The 15059-nt window shown below is 35.3% G+C and overlaps 1 protein-coding gene across 3 annotated transcripts; it reads left to right on the forward strand.

Moving 5' to 3' along the window:
• The first annotated feature begins 372 nt into the window (after positions 1–372).
• On the forward strand, positions 373–14783 carry LOC112008742 (topless-related protein 4). 3 transcript variants are annotated; one of them, XM_065774464.1, is made up of 16 exons: positions 373–1283; positions 1374–1483; positions 1586–1655; positions 1808–1894; positions 2060–2142; positions 2219–2314; positions 2868–2995; positions 3096–3330; positions 3423–3716; positions 8856–8954; positions 9046–9225; positions 9337–9465; positions 9575–9670; positions 13029–13217; positions 14051–14217; positions 14334–14783. In XM_065774464.1, exons 1-16 carry the CDS (start codon positions 968–970, stop codon positions 14515–14517), a joined length of 2463 nt encoding a protein of 820 aa, XP_065630536.1. In that variant the 5' UTR covers positions 373–967; the 3' UTR covers positions 14518–14783. The 3 variants fall into 3 exon arrangements, with proteins under 3 accessions (XP_065630536.1, XP_065630535.1, XP_065630534.1); XM_065774463.1 differs by lacking the exons at positions 373–1283; positions 1374–1483 and having other exon boundaries at positions 1808–1881; positions 2100–2142; XM_065774462.1 differs by lacking the exons at positions 373–1283; positions 1374–1483 and having other exon boundaries at positions 1808–1880; positions 2039–2142.
• The last annotated feature ends 276 nt before the right edge of the window (positions 14784–15059 follow it).

Here is a 15059-nt window from a genome sequence, read left to right on the forward strand (position 1 = left end):
AATAAAAGAATAAATTTTTTATTTCTTTCGTTACAAGTCTCAAATAAAAAAAAAATCTAAAATTATTATTTCTATTCATTTTCTTTTATCAAAACCTTCTGGAGATACTATTCGAAATGGATTAAGAAATAGGTATAAAACTAAATGCCAAAAAAGAAAAAAAAAAAAAAAAATTCCTGCCAAATACCAAGTCCAACGGCATGAAATTTATTGGGCTCAGGCGTGGAGGTTCATGAAAAAGAAATAACTCTGGTACAAACGTGAAGGAACAACAATAGTAAAATAAATAAATAAATGGATGTAACTCCGCGTGAAAAAAAAAAAAAAAAAAAAAAAAATTCCTGCCAAATACCAAGTCCAACGGCATGAAATTTATTGGGCTCAGGCGTGGAGGTTCATGAAAAAGAAATAACTCTGGTACAAACGTGAAGGAACAACAATAGTAAAATAAATAAATAAATGGATGTAACTCCGCGTGAAACTCGAGTTCCAGTTCCTCCTGCACTGCCCTCTCCTCTTTCTTGCTGTTCTTCCTTCTTCTTTTTCTCTCTTAAGACCCAAATCAAACATTTAGAAAATACCCAAAACCCGAAGGCTTGGGAATCCCATTTTCTTTCTTAAGACCCAAATCAAAAATTTAGATAATACCCAAAGCCCCAAAGGATCGGATTTCTGCAAATCTGGTTGAGAGAGAGAGAGAGAGAGAGAGTGAGAATCCGAAGTGGAGAAGTAACTCGTTGTTGCTTCTCTGGTTTGCTGGGTTTTGCATCATTGCTTCTCTGCTGGGTTTTGCATCGTTGATTCTCTGCTGGGTTGCTTCTTTCTTCTTCGTTGTTGATCTCTGCGTTGTTTCTTTTTTCTTTTCTTTGTTGCTGCTGTTGCTGTTGCTTCTTTCTTCTTCATTGTTGATCTTGCGTTGGCTTTAGAGGTTGGAATATCAGAAGCAAATTGGGGGCAGAGTAGAGAAATGGAGGATGAGAGGGAGAGGAGAGAACGGCAGAGAATTGAGAGAGCAGAAAGGAGAGAGCGGCGGAGTCCCTTTTCATCACCTGACATTATTAGCACTCTACCAGACTCTGTCCTCTGCCACATCCTCTCCTTTCTCCCAATCCGAGACTACGTTGCAACAAGCATTTTGTCAAGAAACTGGAAGCGTGTCTCCACTCTCGTCCCATCCCACGTCTCCTCTCATCACCTGCCAACGGCCCTAGTCATGACCTTCGATCAGGGTTCTACTGTCAACACCATGGATTTTCATCCACTCCAACATTTTTTGCTTCTTGGTAAAAAGCTCTTCTTTCTAAATTTTGTTCTCTCCCTGGATGGATTCTGTGTCACTTGTTCAATGTTTTATGTTGTATCGAATTCAACAGCCGGAACAAATACTGGCGATATCACAATTTGGGAAGTAGGTACGAGGCAGAGGCTTGTTTCTCGAAACTTCAACGTTTGGGACATTAAAGCGTGTTCAACGACCTTGCAGGTTTGGCAAATATCTACTCTACACACTGAAAAAAATTTTAAGTTGGAAAATATGCTCTAGAATATTTATGAGGGTACTAATCTCTGTGTCCCTTGATGATAGACTGTGTTGGCCAATGATTATACTGCTTCTGTAAACCGTGTGATCTGGAGTCCTGATGGTGCCCTTTTTGGTATGTTACTTGAGGGGATTTCTTTAAATTTTAAATTTTTATTTATTTATTATTATTATTATTTTTTAATTTCTAAAACTCTCCCTCACATGTCCAAACATTCCCTTAATAAGGACCTAACGAGTGATGATCGTTCCTACTTTCCATTTCAGGGGTTGCATTTTCAAAACATATAGTGCAGATATATTCCTATCATGGTGGTGATGATTTGCAGAAAGGCCTGGAGGTTTATATATATATATATATATATATATACACGCGCACACACACTCACAGACGTGTAATTGCATAGTTGTTAGTGATTATATAAGTGTAATGCTAGCCGGTTATTTTAGCCCTTTTGTTGATAATTATGTATCTGCCATGAAACTTCTTTTTTTTCGGATTGACGCTCATCTTGGAATGGTTATTGGTTAATGATCTTGCCTTTTCAAATCGAAACAGACAACTATCCATCATAAGTTGCGGAGAGGACAGGACTATCAAGGTTTACTTTACTTGGCATATTCTATCAGAATAATAACGAGGTTGGACTCCTTTTGTGAAAGTTCATTTCTGTGCAGGTGTGGGATGCTGTCACTGGTAATAAGCTGTACACGTTTGAAGGGCATGACACACCAGTTTATTCTGTGTGCCCTCATCCTAAGGGAAACATTCCGGTATTCAGTTGTTTTATTTACACTTTTGGTAGTTGACAGTTTCTTTATTTTTTTCTTGAGAGACATCCAAGGCTTGTTTCTCATGCCTCAGCTAGATTTTTGGGCTCAGGCTATTATTATTCATGGTTAAGAAGATTCACCTAAATATTCTGGTCACTTATTGTACGCTAAGGCTTTGCTTGCAGAGGAGGCTCATGCATTAATCAAAACAAGGAGTAGCAAAAAGAGTTGGAGGAGAAAGATTTCTTTCTTCCCTTTATATGTTGCTTTTGTTTTCTGGAATTTACATTTCATTTTTCTTTTTTCCATCTGAAGTATTTTCTATGATTTCATTAATAATCCATATGGTTAATATATATATTGCAATTTACAAAAAATGGCACTATTCATTTCCATCGTTTTCTGTTAAACTTTGAATTTTTGTTTTAAAAAAAGGGAAGTGTGAAGCTTAATTATCACATGCTGAGGATTGAGGTGCAACTTGGTCTCCCCCCTCCCCCCTATGTAGTGTGGACTTGGTTTAGATCATTCAAGATTTTCTTTCTTCCAACAGTTCATCATTTCAGTGGATATTGATGGGAAAATTAAGACTTGGTCATATGATAACTGCTGTTCAAGAGTTGACTATGTCACTTGGGGCCAATCTTGCATGAGAATGGCCTATAGTGCTGACGGGACACGGTAGTAATGATTTTTTACTACTGATCCATCTGTTTATTTCCTTCAAATTTTCACTATGATTGGGTGATTGCTCATGTTTCTTTTATTGTGTGCATCATAGGCTATTCATATGTGGGACTAGTAGAGGAGGAGAATCATACCTTGTGGAATGGAATAAATGTAAGGAGGCTATCAAGCGTGTATATCATGGTCTTTGGAAGCAATCTGTGGGGGTTGTGCAATTTGATACAATGAAAAGCCAGTTCCTGGCTACTGGTGATGAGTCTGAAATAAAATTTTGGGACATGGACAAAGGTAACATTTTGACAACTACTGCTGCAGAGGGTGGATTACCGGTAATGCCCATGGAAGCCCTTTTCTTGATGTGCTTGGCATTATTTTGAAGCTCTTTTTATAATTAAACAATTTTACCTTGAATATCTTTTAGGTTTCTCCTTGCATTCGATTTAACAAGGAAGGGGTACTTCTTGCTGTATCAACAAGTCAGAAAGGAATCAAAATACTTGCAAATGCTGATGGTGTACGACTTCTGCATTCTATTGAAAATACCTTTAGAGTGGCTTCTACAACTATTGCGAGGGTTCTAGTTTCTTATAGCAGAAGTTTTCCACATACAAAACCTGATGAAGTGGAGAAATCTAAGGCTTGGAAGCTGACTGAATTCAATGAACCATCTCAACTTTGTTCACTGCGGCTTCCTGACTGCCTCTTGCTTGTACAGGTATGGGTCCCCCCCTTCTCCCTCAACCTCCATTGTAGTTAATATGATGTATTCTTGTCTCTTTTTCTACCATCATTCTGCATACATAGAACTTTAGTTTTCTAGTTAGTAGGGCCACCTCTTTCTCCATTTTATCATTATTTTTTTTAGGTGAATAATTTGTTTTCAAGGCATGAATGTGCCAAAATATTTCCATATTTACTTCTATATTTCATAGAAAAGATTGATCAGCTTAAGTTTTTACCATGTTGATCTTTAATGACTATATAATAAGGATGTGAGGGGTCTTGATCCTTTTCTCGCGGGGAAAAAAATTGATGCATACATGACTGCTTATTGCTACAAGTTCGAGTCCATTTTGTTAAGGTCATTATGGATTTCCTTTGTGTGGTAGTTTTTATGTTATGGTGATTTGATGAAATATCTTCTTGGCTGGATTAGTATGGTACTGTTAGTGTCACAACGGATCATATGCAGTTGAGGGCGTATCCATCTCTTGGAAAATAGTGTTATATCGAGTACAACTGCCCCCAAACTTATGTTTTGCTTGTTAAGACATAGACCAAGTTGTCAGACCGTGAGCTATACCACTTTGCCTCAAAACCAGTTGGTGATTAGGGAGACTCACTCAAGTTTTTTATGGAATTCGGAATTGTGCCCTGTGGGCATGTTTTTAGAGTGGTCACAAGGAGCCGAATTGTGGCCCCCTCAACAATCCCCCCACATGATGACACTCTCGTGACTCAAACCACGACCTTGGTACCACTTGTCAGACTGTTGTGCTACTTAGCCTCAAAACCAATTGGTAATAGTTGAGACACACTCAAGCCATTTATGGAAATTCGAAATCGTATCCTGCGGGCTTGTTTTTAGAGTGGTAGTAGGGTGCCAAATTGAGGTCCCCCAACACAAGTTATTTAATATATCCATTTTCCATGCTTTGATGAAAACTTCATGGAAATTCTGTGGTTCCAGGGCACTGCTGCTATTCATGAACCAGTGCGATATTTGTCGTGCCTTGTTTGTAGATTGTTACTGAGAACTTCAGGAAATTAAGTGGTGTCTAACCACATAGTCGCAGGCACTGTGCCTCAAATGCCCTCAGAACCTTGTTAGTGTTCTCATCATCCTACTGTTGCTGTACAATGCATATTATTTTATTCTATTTATATTTATGTCGGGAAATGCTATGCTACATGGTTATTTTGGCATAAGTTTGCTTTAGATTGAATGCAACCATTTAGCTTTTTTTATTTATAAGCTGCTCGACTGTTATGCAAAAAAATAAAAACTATGCTAGATTGGAAGCATTGGATTATTGGAAGATGTTATGATTTTAAATTGTCATACTTTTGATGTAAGATCAATGATAGAGATGCTAATTGTTATGAATGAGTATTAAGCTAAGGGCAAAAGATTATATTATTGTAATCCTCTATATATAAATAATATTTTGTGTTAGGGTAATTAACTTAACAGATATCCTAAACATATTTTTTTACCGAAAGAACATGGTATAAGAGCACTAAGTTAATCTCCTGCCACCAACATCGGAATCCATCACTGATGACCACCTAGAACAAGTCTCCTCCGGAGACCTCCTAGATAGAGTTACTGGCTCTGGCAACCACCCAAATCGAGTCTTCTGAGTTAGGAGATGACATTACGCGACAGAATCTCAAAGCTAGTCTCACCACAGCAGCCCATACTTAGGTCTAGCCTCCTAGTGCTGTTGACCTTGTTTTCCGGTGCTAATTGTACGACAGGTCTCGGCCTTGTTTTCCGATGCTAATTGTCCTGTAGTTGGGAGCTCATTGATATTTTTGCTGGTTGGGTTTGAGAAGTTTTTGGTCGTGTTCATTGTGTATGTAGTTTTTTGGTGCTATGTTCATCTAGTTGGTGTATGAGAATTTTTTTTAGTTGTAATCCAAGTGTTATGTGGTTTATTATTGTTGGGTTTTGTGTGGATTGAAGCTTTGCTTAATACTGGTTCTATGGGGGCCATTTATTATTTTCAGTCTCTTGTGGTTATTTTCAAGCAAAAAAATTAAAATAAAAAAAGTCTTTTGTGGTTAGTGTTGATCATGGAATCGAACAAAGGCATCCAACCCAATTTTTTAGTATCAGGATGTACTTTCCATCACTTCAGTTTGTCTCAATGAAAACAATTATGCCTAGCGGACCCAAGCAGTTGATGTATTTTTACTGAAGAATTAAAAAAAACTAGTAACAAGAGGAGAGGAATAAAATAATTGTATTAATGCTTGCCTATTCCACTGTGTACGTCTCTGATTAAATAGAGCAACCCTACAACTTATAATAGGAATACAATAGCAGAAATAGGAAATCAAATAATCTCTAATTAGTCAGTTTCCTTCTCTGAATATTTCCTTCTCCTTCACGCCTAAGATTATACCATATATAGCTTTCCACACATACCATACATAGAATTTGTCAACACTCCCCCTCACGCTGAGGAGTCCAAATCTTCTGTCTCACTTTTTCTGCTCCACTCTATACTCCATCAATAAATACTTGCCACGTGTTCGCCTAATTAATTAAATACTACTATTAATTAATAACTGTAGTATTAATAAGTCAATAATGATAGTATTTAATTAAGGATTTTACTAATGTGTGCCCTTAGGGCACACATTAATTTCCATTTTTGGAAAAAAAATTTCTCGAGAATTGAAAAAGTAATGACAGCTTTTTCAATTCTTGAGAAAATATTTTCACAAATAGAAAGCTTAATGTGTACCCTAAGAGCACCCACACTAGATGTGGGATATGTGCCAAATGCTAAATATTTGGCACATATCCCACACCAAACCCAATTTTAGCCCATTTAGTAGATGTGGGATATGTTATTTTTTTTGCAACATTGAACAGTACCGTGGCAAATTTGCCACGGTACGGAATGCATGTGGCAAAATTTTTTTTCTTTTAATGTGTAGATTGTATTGATGAGTTGTAATAAATATTATTTTAATGTATAGTAAATATTATTTTAATGTATAGAATTGAATTATAAAATATCTGATAAATGAGATGTTGTAAAATGATGTGGTAAAATAATAAAGTAAGCCTTTAGTGTGGTAAAATGACATAATTTTTAGAATATCTGCCATGGATGCTCTAGGGGCACACATTAACTGGATCTTTTAATTAATTAGGTGAACACGTGGCAAATATTTATTAGTGGAGTATAAAGTAGAGCAGGAAAAGTGAGACAGAAGATTTGGACTCCACGCTGAGGCATAGATATCTCTCATGCCTAGCTTGTCCAGAATTTTGTGGAAGTGATTAGTTGCTACCCCCTTTGTAAAGATGTCTGCAAGTTGATCTCCAATTTTTACATATGGAGTACAAATGATGCCTTTATGCAGTTTCTCCTTGATAAAGTGTCTATCAATTTCATTATGTTTTGTCCAATCGTGTAGAACTGGGTTATGAGCCATATTAATTGCTGCTTTATTGTCATAAAACAGCTTGATGGGATCCTTACTGTCATATCCAAGCTCCCTCAATAATATCTTCATCCATAATATCTCATATATCCCATGGGCCATTGCTCTAAACTCAGCCTCTGCACTGGATCTTGCAACCACTGATTCTTGCTTACTCCGTGAATCAAGTTACCTCCAACAAATTGACAATATCCAGAGGTGGAGCGTCAGTCTATGATTGAACCTACCCAATTAGCATCTGTATAGGCTTCTATCTTCAAGTGATCATGTCGAGCAAATAGTACTCCTTTACCCTGTGAGGATTTCAAGTGACTAAGAATTCTATGAACAGCTTTCATGTGCGTCCTTGACATTCTGCTCTATTGGATTATCAATAGCTTTGCACCCTAACGTTCCTGTTTCTTTGAGAAGATTATGTATTTCCGTTGAGAAAGAAATATTCCATGCCTTGATCTTGCCACTTCAATACTGTTGTGAACTGGGATTTATTATGTAACAAGCTGGAATTGTATGATATATAAATCCCAACTTGAGGGGGGGGGGTTGTAATGACTAACGAGTGAGTATTAAGGTAGGGGCAAAAGAGTAATATTATTGTGATCCTCTTTATATTTTTTCATGTTAGGGTAATTAACTTAACAAATACCCTAAGCACATTTTTTTTTTTTACCAAAGCAATGATAGAGGTGCTAATAATACCCTTTTTCCTGTCTCAGGTTTTACAACAAACTTGTTTTGTACAAGTGTTGACTTGTTTTGTACAGTCTAGGATCTAGTGTAGTTGTGTCTGATAGTAGGTTGTACTCATGGTTATTCATTATTGTATATGATGATTATATTGGGCTTTTATTGATAGATATGTAGTATCTACTTTATTTTTTATTTAACAGAAAATTTTGGAAAATTACATTTTAAACCTTATACTTTAGGGATGGTTTCAAGTTAAACCCAATAGTTTTAAAAGTTTCAAATTTTAAACCTTTAAGACTTATACAAATTAAACACTATAGTTTTGTTATGCTCAAATTAAATCCGAGACTTTTGAAATCATATCAGTTTAAATATCCAATTAAACCTGGAAATAAAACCCCAAATGAAACTCAAAAAAAGTTCAAGGTTTAAATTGATAGGATTTTAAAAGTCTAGGGTTCGATTTGAAGCTAGTGAAACTTTAAGTTTTATTCTGTAACATTCTTAAACTTCACGGTTTAATTTCAAACTTTGAAACTATAGGGTTTAATTTCAAAGCATTCTTAAAATATAGGATTTAAAATGTAATTGACCCAAAACAAATTTCAGCTATGATATCATTTTATATTTAACTCTGGAAGATAAATGGACAGCGTTTGTGTTTGGCGTAGTATGATAGAAATGAGCATATATCTAAAGGTTTTAATTCTTATATAAAAAAAAAGTTTTATTTAGGCTCATAGACCTATCATATTCTGACATTAATTTCCAATCAATTTAAAAACAAAAAATATTACTTATTAATCCAGTACTTTGAACATAACTTTTAATTATAAGCAGGTTGGGTCATTTTCTGTATGTTCTAACAATGAAGAAAAAGGAGGCCAAAGTAAGAAGTGCTCATGTTAGTTGTATAATGTTCTCTGTTAGTTGTATAATGTTCTCTAACCTAATGTTAATAGTTCTTTCTCCGTATTAGATTATTGGGTTGACATATACACACTTGGGAGGTGGAATTTTGGCATTAGCATCCAATGCTGTACACAAATTTTGGAAATGGCAGACAAGTGATGGGAAGGTATGGATGCCTTTGTTATTAAGGGCAACATGCCCAACTATGTTGTTATTGTAATATGCACAGCACTTTACTAATGCTTTGATTATTGTAGGCAACTTCTAGTGTGCCACCACAATTGCAGCAACTGCCCAGTGGAATATTAATGACCAATGATATAAGTAACACGTGTCTTGAACATGCTGTTCCATGTTTTGCTCTTTCAAAGAATGATTCTTATCTTTTGTCAACGTCTGGTGGAAAATTTTCCCTTTTTAATATAACTACTTTCAAGGTAATGTCATTTAATATATCTAGTACCTTTCTAGGGGTCCAATTTCCTGGAAGGTTTATATGGGAACTCCACTCTGCCCTCTTTATGTGAACCCATGCATTTCTTGTGCAGAAGATGATGACATTCATGTCCCCACCACCTGCGGCAACATCTGTTGCTTTAAACCCACATGACAATAATATTGTTGTCATAGGTACTGATGATTCTTTTATTCATATCTACAACATCAGAGTTGATGAGGTAGTAGTAGTAACTTGAACTGACACCTATATTATTCAACTAATGGGAAATTGTACATTGAAATACTAAATAGTGACACTCAAAAGTTTAGTATGTGGTATTTGGACAGGTTAAAAAGAAGCTCAAAGGTCATCAAAACAGAGTTACTGGCCTAACCTTCTCTAAAATGCTGAATGTTCTTGTATCATCAGGAGGTGATGCTCAGGTATATTCTTAAAAAATGTGAAAGGAATGGAATAACTCTCTCTCTCTCTCTCTCTCTCTCTCTCTCATTGTATGTGTGTGAGTATGCATGCATGCGGGTGTGCGTGCATGAGTATATACCTGTGAGCTTCTTTGGTGGCTTAATTACATGTATCATTTTAGGATGTATATTTGTGTAGACTGCCCTTAGGGCCTTAGAGGGCCATGGACCCCCAATGGATGAAAAACCCTATATTGTATGGTGCCTCTTATTTTAATTTTTCATACTTTAGTAAGATGTCACCATCTACCGTATTTGTATTAATATATATAGTGGGCTCATTTCTCAATTATATGTCTAATCTGACATGACATGTCATAGATAATATTTTTATAGTTTGTTTGTTTTTTTTTTTTCATTCTACTTGAAGTTTCTTCCTTTACTTGTTTTTCTCTGCTCTCTACTTCGTTGCTCTCTTAGTTCTGTCCTTTGTTGTTCTTGATTTCCAAGCTCTTTCTTCTTATGTGGCTTCCTGTGTTGTTACAACCAGAAGTAGATTTAATTTTTGTGTTTGATTTATAGTGGTATGTTCAAAGCTAAATAACATTATTTGGGTTTGCAAATTTCGTTAAAATGAATGGGCTGAAAGATATTTTATATGGATAATAATAATGATTAGTTATTTCTCTATATTTTCCCAAGTTATACAATTGACTTATCCTGTATTATATTTGGATATGGGATGCTAAAATTTAGTCTGGTCTTACCAAAGGTGACAGTCAAGTTTGGAAATTTTGTTGGGATGTTGGTGTTAGAAGTTTAGTCTGGGAATCAATATATATATATATATATATAAGCAGAGACCTAATACGGGGGAGCATGAGGTTCTGCCATGTGTTACACTATTTGAAAAGAGAATTAAAATACTCTTAAGTCACATCAGAGATAAGGATAAATTTAAAAATAGGGACTCTTTATTTCTTTTGGTTCAGTGTTTCAAAACTCTTTCTCTTTCTCACACAAACAAAACTCTTTACATTTCCATTCACTCTTTTCACCCCTTGCACTTCTACTCCTTTATTTACACATGCCCATAGCTCTTTATGCCATTCCATCTCAAATAAACCTAGACCAAGAGCGATGTTATTTACCTTCAGCCTTTCAATGACACCTACATAACTCAAACATTGTCGTACCATTTGATCCTAACCCATATGAGTAGGTTGTGACCAAGGAAGGGGGATTGTGTTTTATATTCAATGACGGTAGCTTACAGTTTTGAAGTTGAAGTCAGGCGTTGTGGATTTTGTGAAGGCTATGATTGGCTCTTTGAGTCTATGGGTGTCTGGGATTTTGGTGTAGGAAAGTCATAAATGTATTTTGTTTGTAGGTTTTTTACTGTTATTTTGTGCGGTATAAGTCATAGTGATAAAAATAAAAATCAATGATGGTTTCAAAGTGTTTTCTGTGTTTTTTTTGGATGCAGAAGCCCAAGTAAAGGCAATTAAGTTTTGATAAATGGATGTGTTTTTAACCAATTTTTCTTGTTTAATCATGTTTTCCTTATGCTGATACTTACAAATGATTTCCTTAAAATAATGAATTGGGTGTTTGAGATTGGGATCTCCATATTTGATTGTGAATATAAAGTGGTTGAGAAAGTGTTTGGGTGGTTGCTTAAAATACTCATTTATAGATTTCAAAATGATTTTATCAGTTTAAAAAATAAAGTCTACTTTTAACTATAAATAATATATTATGTTATGGTCTTATAGTGTTATACAATTTTTTAAAAATAAAATATGAATTAAGATAATTATATTTCAAAGCATTCAACAATATTGTGGGCAAACATAAATATTATACAACAAAATAAGTATTTTTATATGTAGGTCTTAATGTACATAAAAATTATTTCAAATGAAATTGTAAAATATTTGCACATCACACGGGACATCATCTAGTTTTATTTAATTTAATGGAAGAGGTCAATTTTAGAAAAGAGTAAATCAATGTAATAATAAAAACTGAAATATAATTTAATAATTGAATCTGAGGTTTCCTAGTTGAAGTCCACAGAAGCACTGAAGCTTTTAATTTGCTGAAGAATATTCTTATCAAAATATTCTGAAAAAGATTTCAGCAGCATCAATTTTATTAACATCTGTGCATATGTTCAGTTGACATGTCTGAATCTTGAGGAAAATATGCCTGATTCCGCAGAAGTTCTCTTAGGCCTAATGTACATGTTGTTTCATGTGCTTTCTATCATTCGTTTTTTTGGGCCCAATGGCATCTACATTATTGATTTCTCAATCATATTTGAGCCTCTTATGTACCATTGCAACTGCAGTTTGTGCTTCATCAAAATGTGGGTCTATTTTGAGGTGAATAAGTAAACTGATGCTTAAGATGCATCATGCAAATTTTGTGTACTCAATTTTTGTTTAGGTGCAGTTTAATGCAGTGCATATGATGCACTTATCTATTTGAAGAAAGCATAATGATGTACTGAGCGTGCCTTGGTCAAATCAGGGCCATTCTATAAGGGAAAACCATGTGTCCAAGAATACCTCTCAATCAAGCCTATCTTTTAGAACATTTGATCAAATATTTTAGCCATGAGCACAGTAGATTAGAGGTTAGGTAGACATGTGATTAATTGATTTAGACATGTGGGATAAATGTATTATTTATAGCTTGTGATATTTAGCATGTGATGTGACTAATTCATTTACATGTGCTAAGTAGTTTAATTAGTTATGATGATGCTAATATAACTAACTTTTTTGTGCATAAATATCAATGCTTAGGCAATGTAAAGGAAGATTTTGATATTGAATGAAAAATTAATTCTTTCAGACGTGTTTGAGGTTGAGAATTCTTCTCCCTCCTGAGATTGAGATGCTTCTCCCTCCCTATTCCCCTAATCAAAGTGCTTCTCTTTTAATTTGAAGCACCCTATTTTCCATTGCATTACAGTTGCAGATGTAAGAAATGATAATTGTCTTGTGTTTTAGGTCTTCATTTTACCCGGATGGGTGACCGACCTGAAGAAGTATGCAATATTGTTTTTTTTTTTTTTTTTTTAATTATTTGTTTTTGGATTCTGCTTTCTAGCCATGTGTGTTGATACTTATTAAGATGCATCATGAAATGTTTGTGTAGCATATACCCAATTTGCTATTAAGGTGTAGTTGCAAATGCAAAAATAGAGAAATACTCGTGTTGTTTTTCTTGACTTTAAGTGCATGGGTGGAAGAAGTACACAATATTTGATCACGTTTGAAAATACTTCTCCACTAAGTTGAAGAAGTAATGAAGTATGCAATATTAATATGTAGTTTTTAATTATTCATTTTTGGATACTGATGTCCAGTTGTGTTTGTGGAGCATGGATGGATGGGAGAAGCATACTAGTAAATTCTTGCGGATTCCCCCTGGGCGCGTATCATCTCCTCTTGCACGGACCCGTGTTCAATTTCACCAAGATCAGATACATGTACTGGCTGTCCATGAAACTCAAATAGCCATATATGAGGCACCAATGTTGGATTGCCTAAAGCAGGTCTGTGAGGCATAATTATCCTTTTACCAAAACTTATAAATATATAGTAATGAGTTTTGAATGTCATATTTTTGTGTTCATGATAGAATTGTTTAATTTTTGAGCCATCATATGCATGAATCGCGGTGCTTTCAGCATAATACATTTTCATTGGGTAAATATTTTCAGTAGAAATAATTTTCAAGAAAGATTATAATATTTGATTATATTGGTTGTTTGGTTGAGACTTTAGAAAATAATTTTCTAGTATTTAGTTGCATGAAAAATATTTATGTTAAAACCAACATAAATCACAAAAACTAGTAAGCGATATGGTGATTAGGGTAATAGTAGTAGGAGTGTGGTGGATGGGGTGGGAGGTGGTTGGTGGTTGGTGGTGATGGTGGTGTGGAAGATGAGGGGGAAGGAAGTAGTGGCAAAGTAGAGGTGGGGAAGAAGGTGGTGTGACACGAAGGATTGGGGGAGGAAGGTAAGGGTTGTAGCACGAAGGAGCTTTCTGGGGGAAGGGGAAGGGGAGGGGAATAAGGTAGCATGCTGCATGCTTTGTCTGGAGTTTGTTTACACTTTGTGAAAGCATAAAACTTTTGCTATTGCCTAGCAATTTTCAATTGCACCACACTGAACATTGGAAGACAACATTTTTCAGAAAATATTTTTTCGTGAAAAAGAATGAATTCATAATCTCAAACGTATTGAAAATAGCTTTGTACATTCTCAAAACTACCTGCTTTTTATGGAGGGAAAACTGGTTATTTTTTACATCACCGGTAATTTGTTATATTGGAAATAGCTTGGTATAAAAAAAATTTATTATTAAATTTTATTGGTGACAGTGGTTTCCTCCAGAATCAAGTGGTTCAGTCACAGATGCTACATATTCATGTGATGGCCAGTTAATCTATGCAAGCATTGAAGATGGTAGTGTGTGTGTCCTTACTGCCTTTACCCTCCAACTGAGGTCTTGGATTAGTCCTGCTGCATATTTATCTTCTAATCCCAGGTGCGTCTTAATGTTGTTGATAACTATAAGCAATATATAGTTTATGGGTATTGGTAATCAAAGTAAATTTATATACTCCATGCAAAATTCTTCTAAATGATGCTACTGTTGAACAGCTCAAGGGCTTATCCACTTGTCATTGCGGCTCATCCGTCTAAACCTAATCAATTTGCAATTGGACTTACTGATGGAGGAGTACATGTTATTGAGCCCCCAGAATCAGAGGGAAGCTGGTGTCTTGCACCTGTACTTGAAAATGGTGTTGTGCCTAGTGCCAATTCTGCTGCTGGTTCAGGATGATTATTCAGGGTTTTAACTAAAAACTGCATGCACACATCATATCTATGGAGCCCTTTTTATTCCAAGGGGAAATGAAAATAAAGAAAATGTTGACATTTAATAGAAGAGACTTAGGAGAGCGGTCATTAGGACTGATGGAGAGATATTTACGTCTTGATATAATAAAGAATAATAATCTTGAATGTTTAGGAACTCAGTAAAAAATTGTCAGGCTGTGAAAGCTTGATTTAACTTCTTATTTACTTATTTAGTTATTCCATTTATCAGATTTAATTTGTCAAGAACCGTCTTTCCCTATTTGGTTTATGTTGTGCAAGCAGCATGTTTGGTACATTTGGGGGGGCATTCTCCTAATTGCTGATTATCAATGTCTAATGTCGCAAATGTGTAAAATGATCCTAGGCATTACTCGTTCAATCAAATTTTAGCTTAAGCACGAGGGTCATTTTGTGTGGAGATTTATCACTGGCCATTTTTAGCTGAGGGAAAAGAAAATTGATTTCATGTGAAAGGAATCTGACTTTTGTTTGGAGTTTTTACCT

The sequence above is a fragment of the Quercus suber genome, unplaced genomic scaffold (assembly GCF_002906115.3).
Source record: "Quercus suber isolate HL8 unplaced genomic scaffold, Cork oak 2.0 scaffold_92, whole genome shotgun sequence".
NCBI lineage: Eukaryota > Viridiplantae > Streptophyta > Magnoliopsida > Fagales > Fagaceae > Quercus > Quercus suber.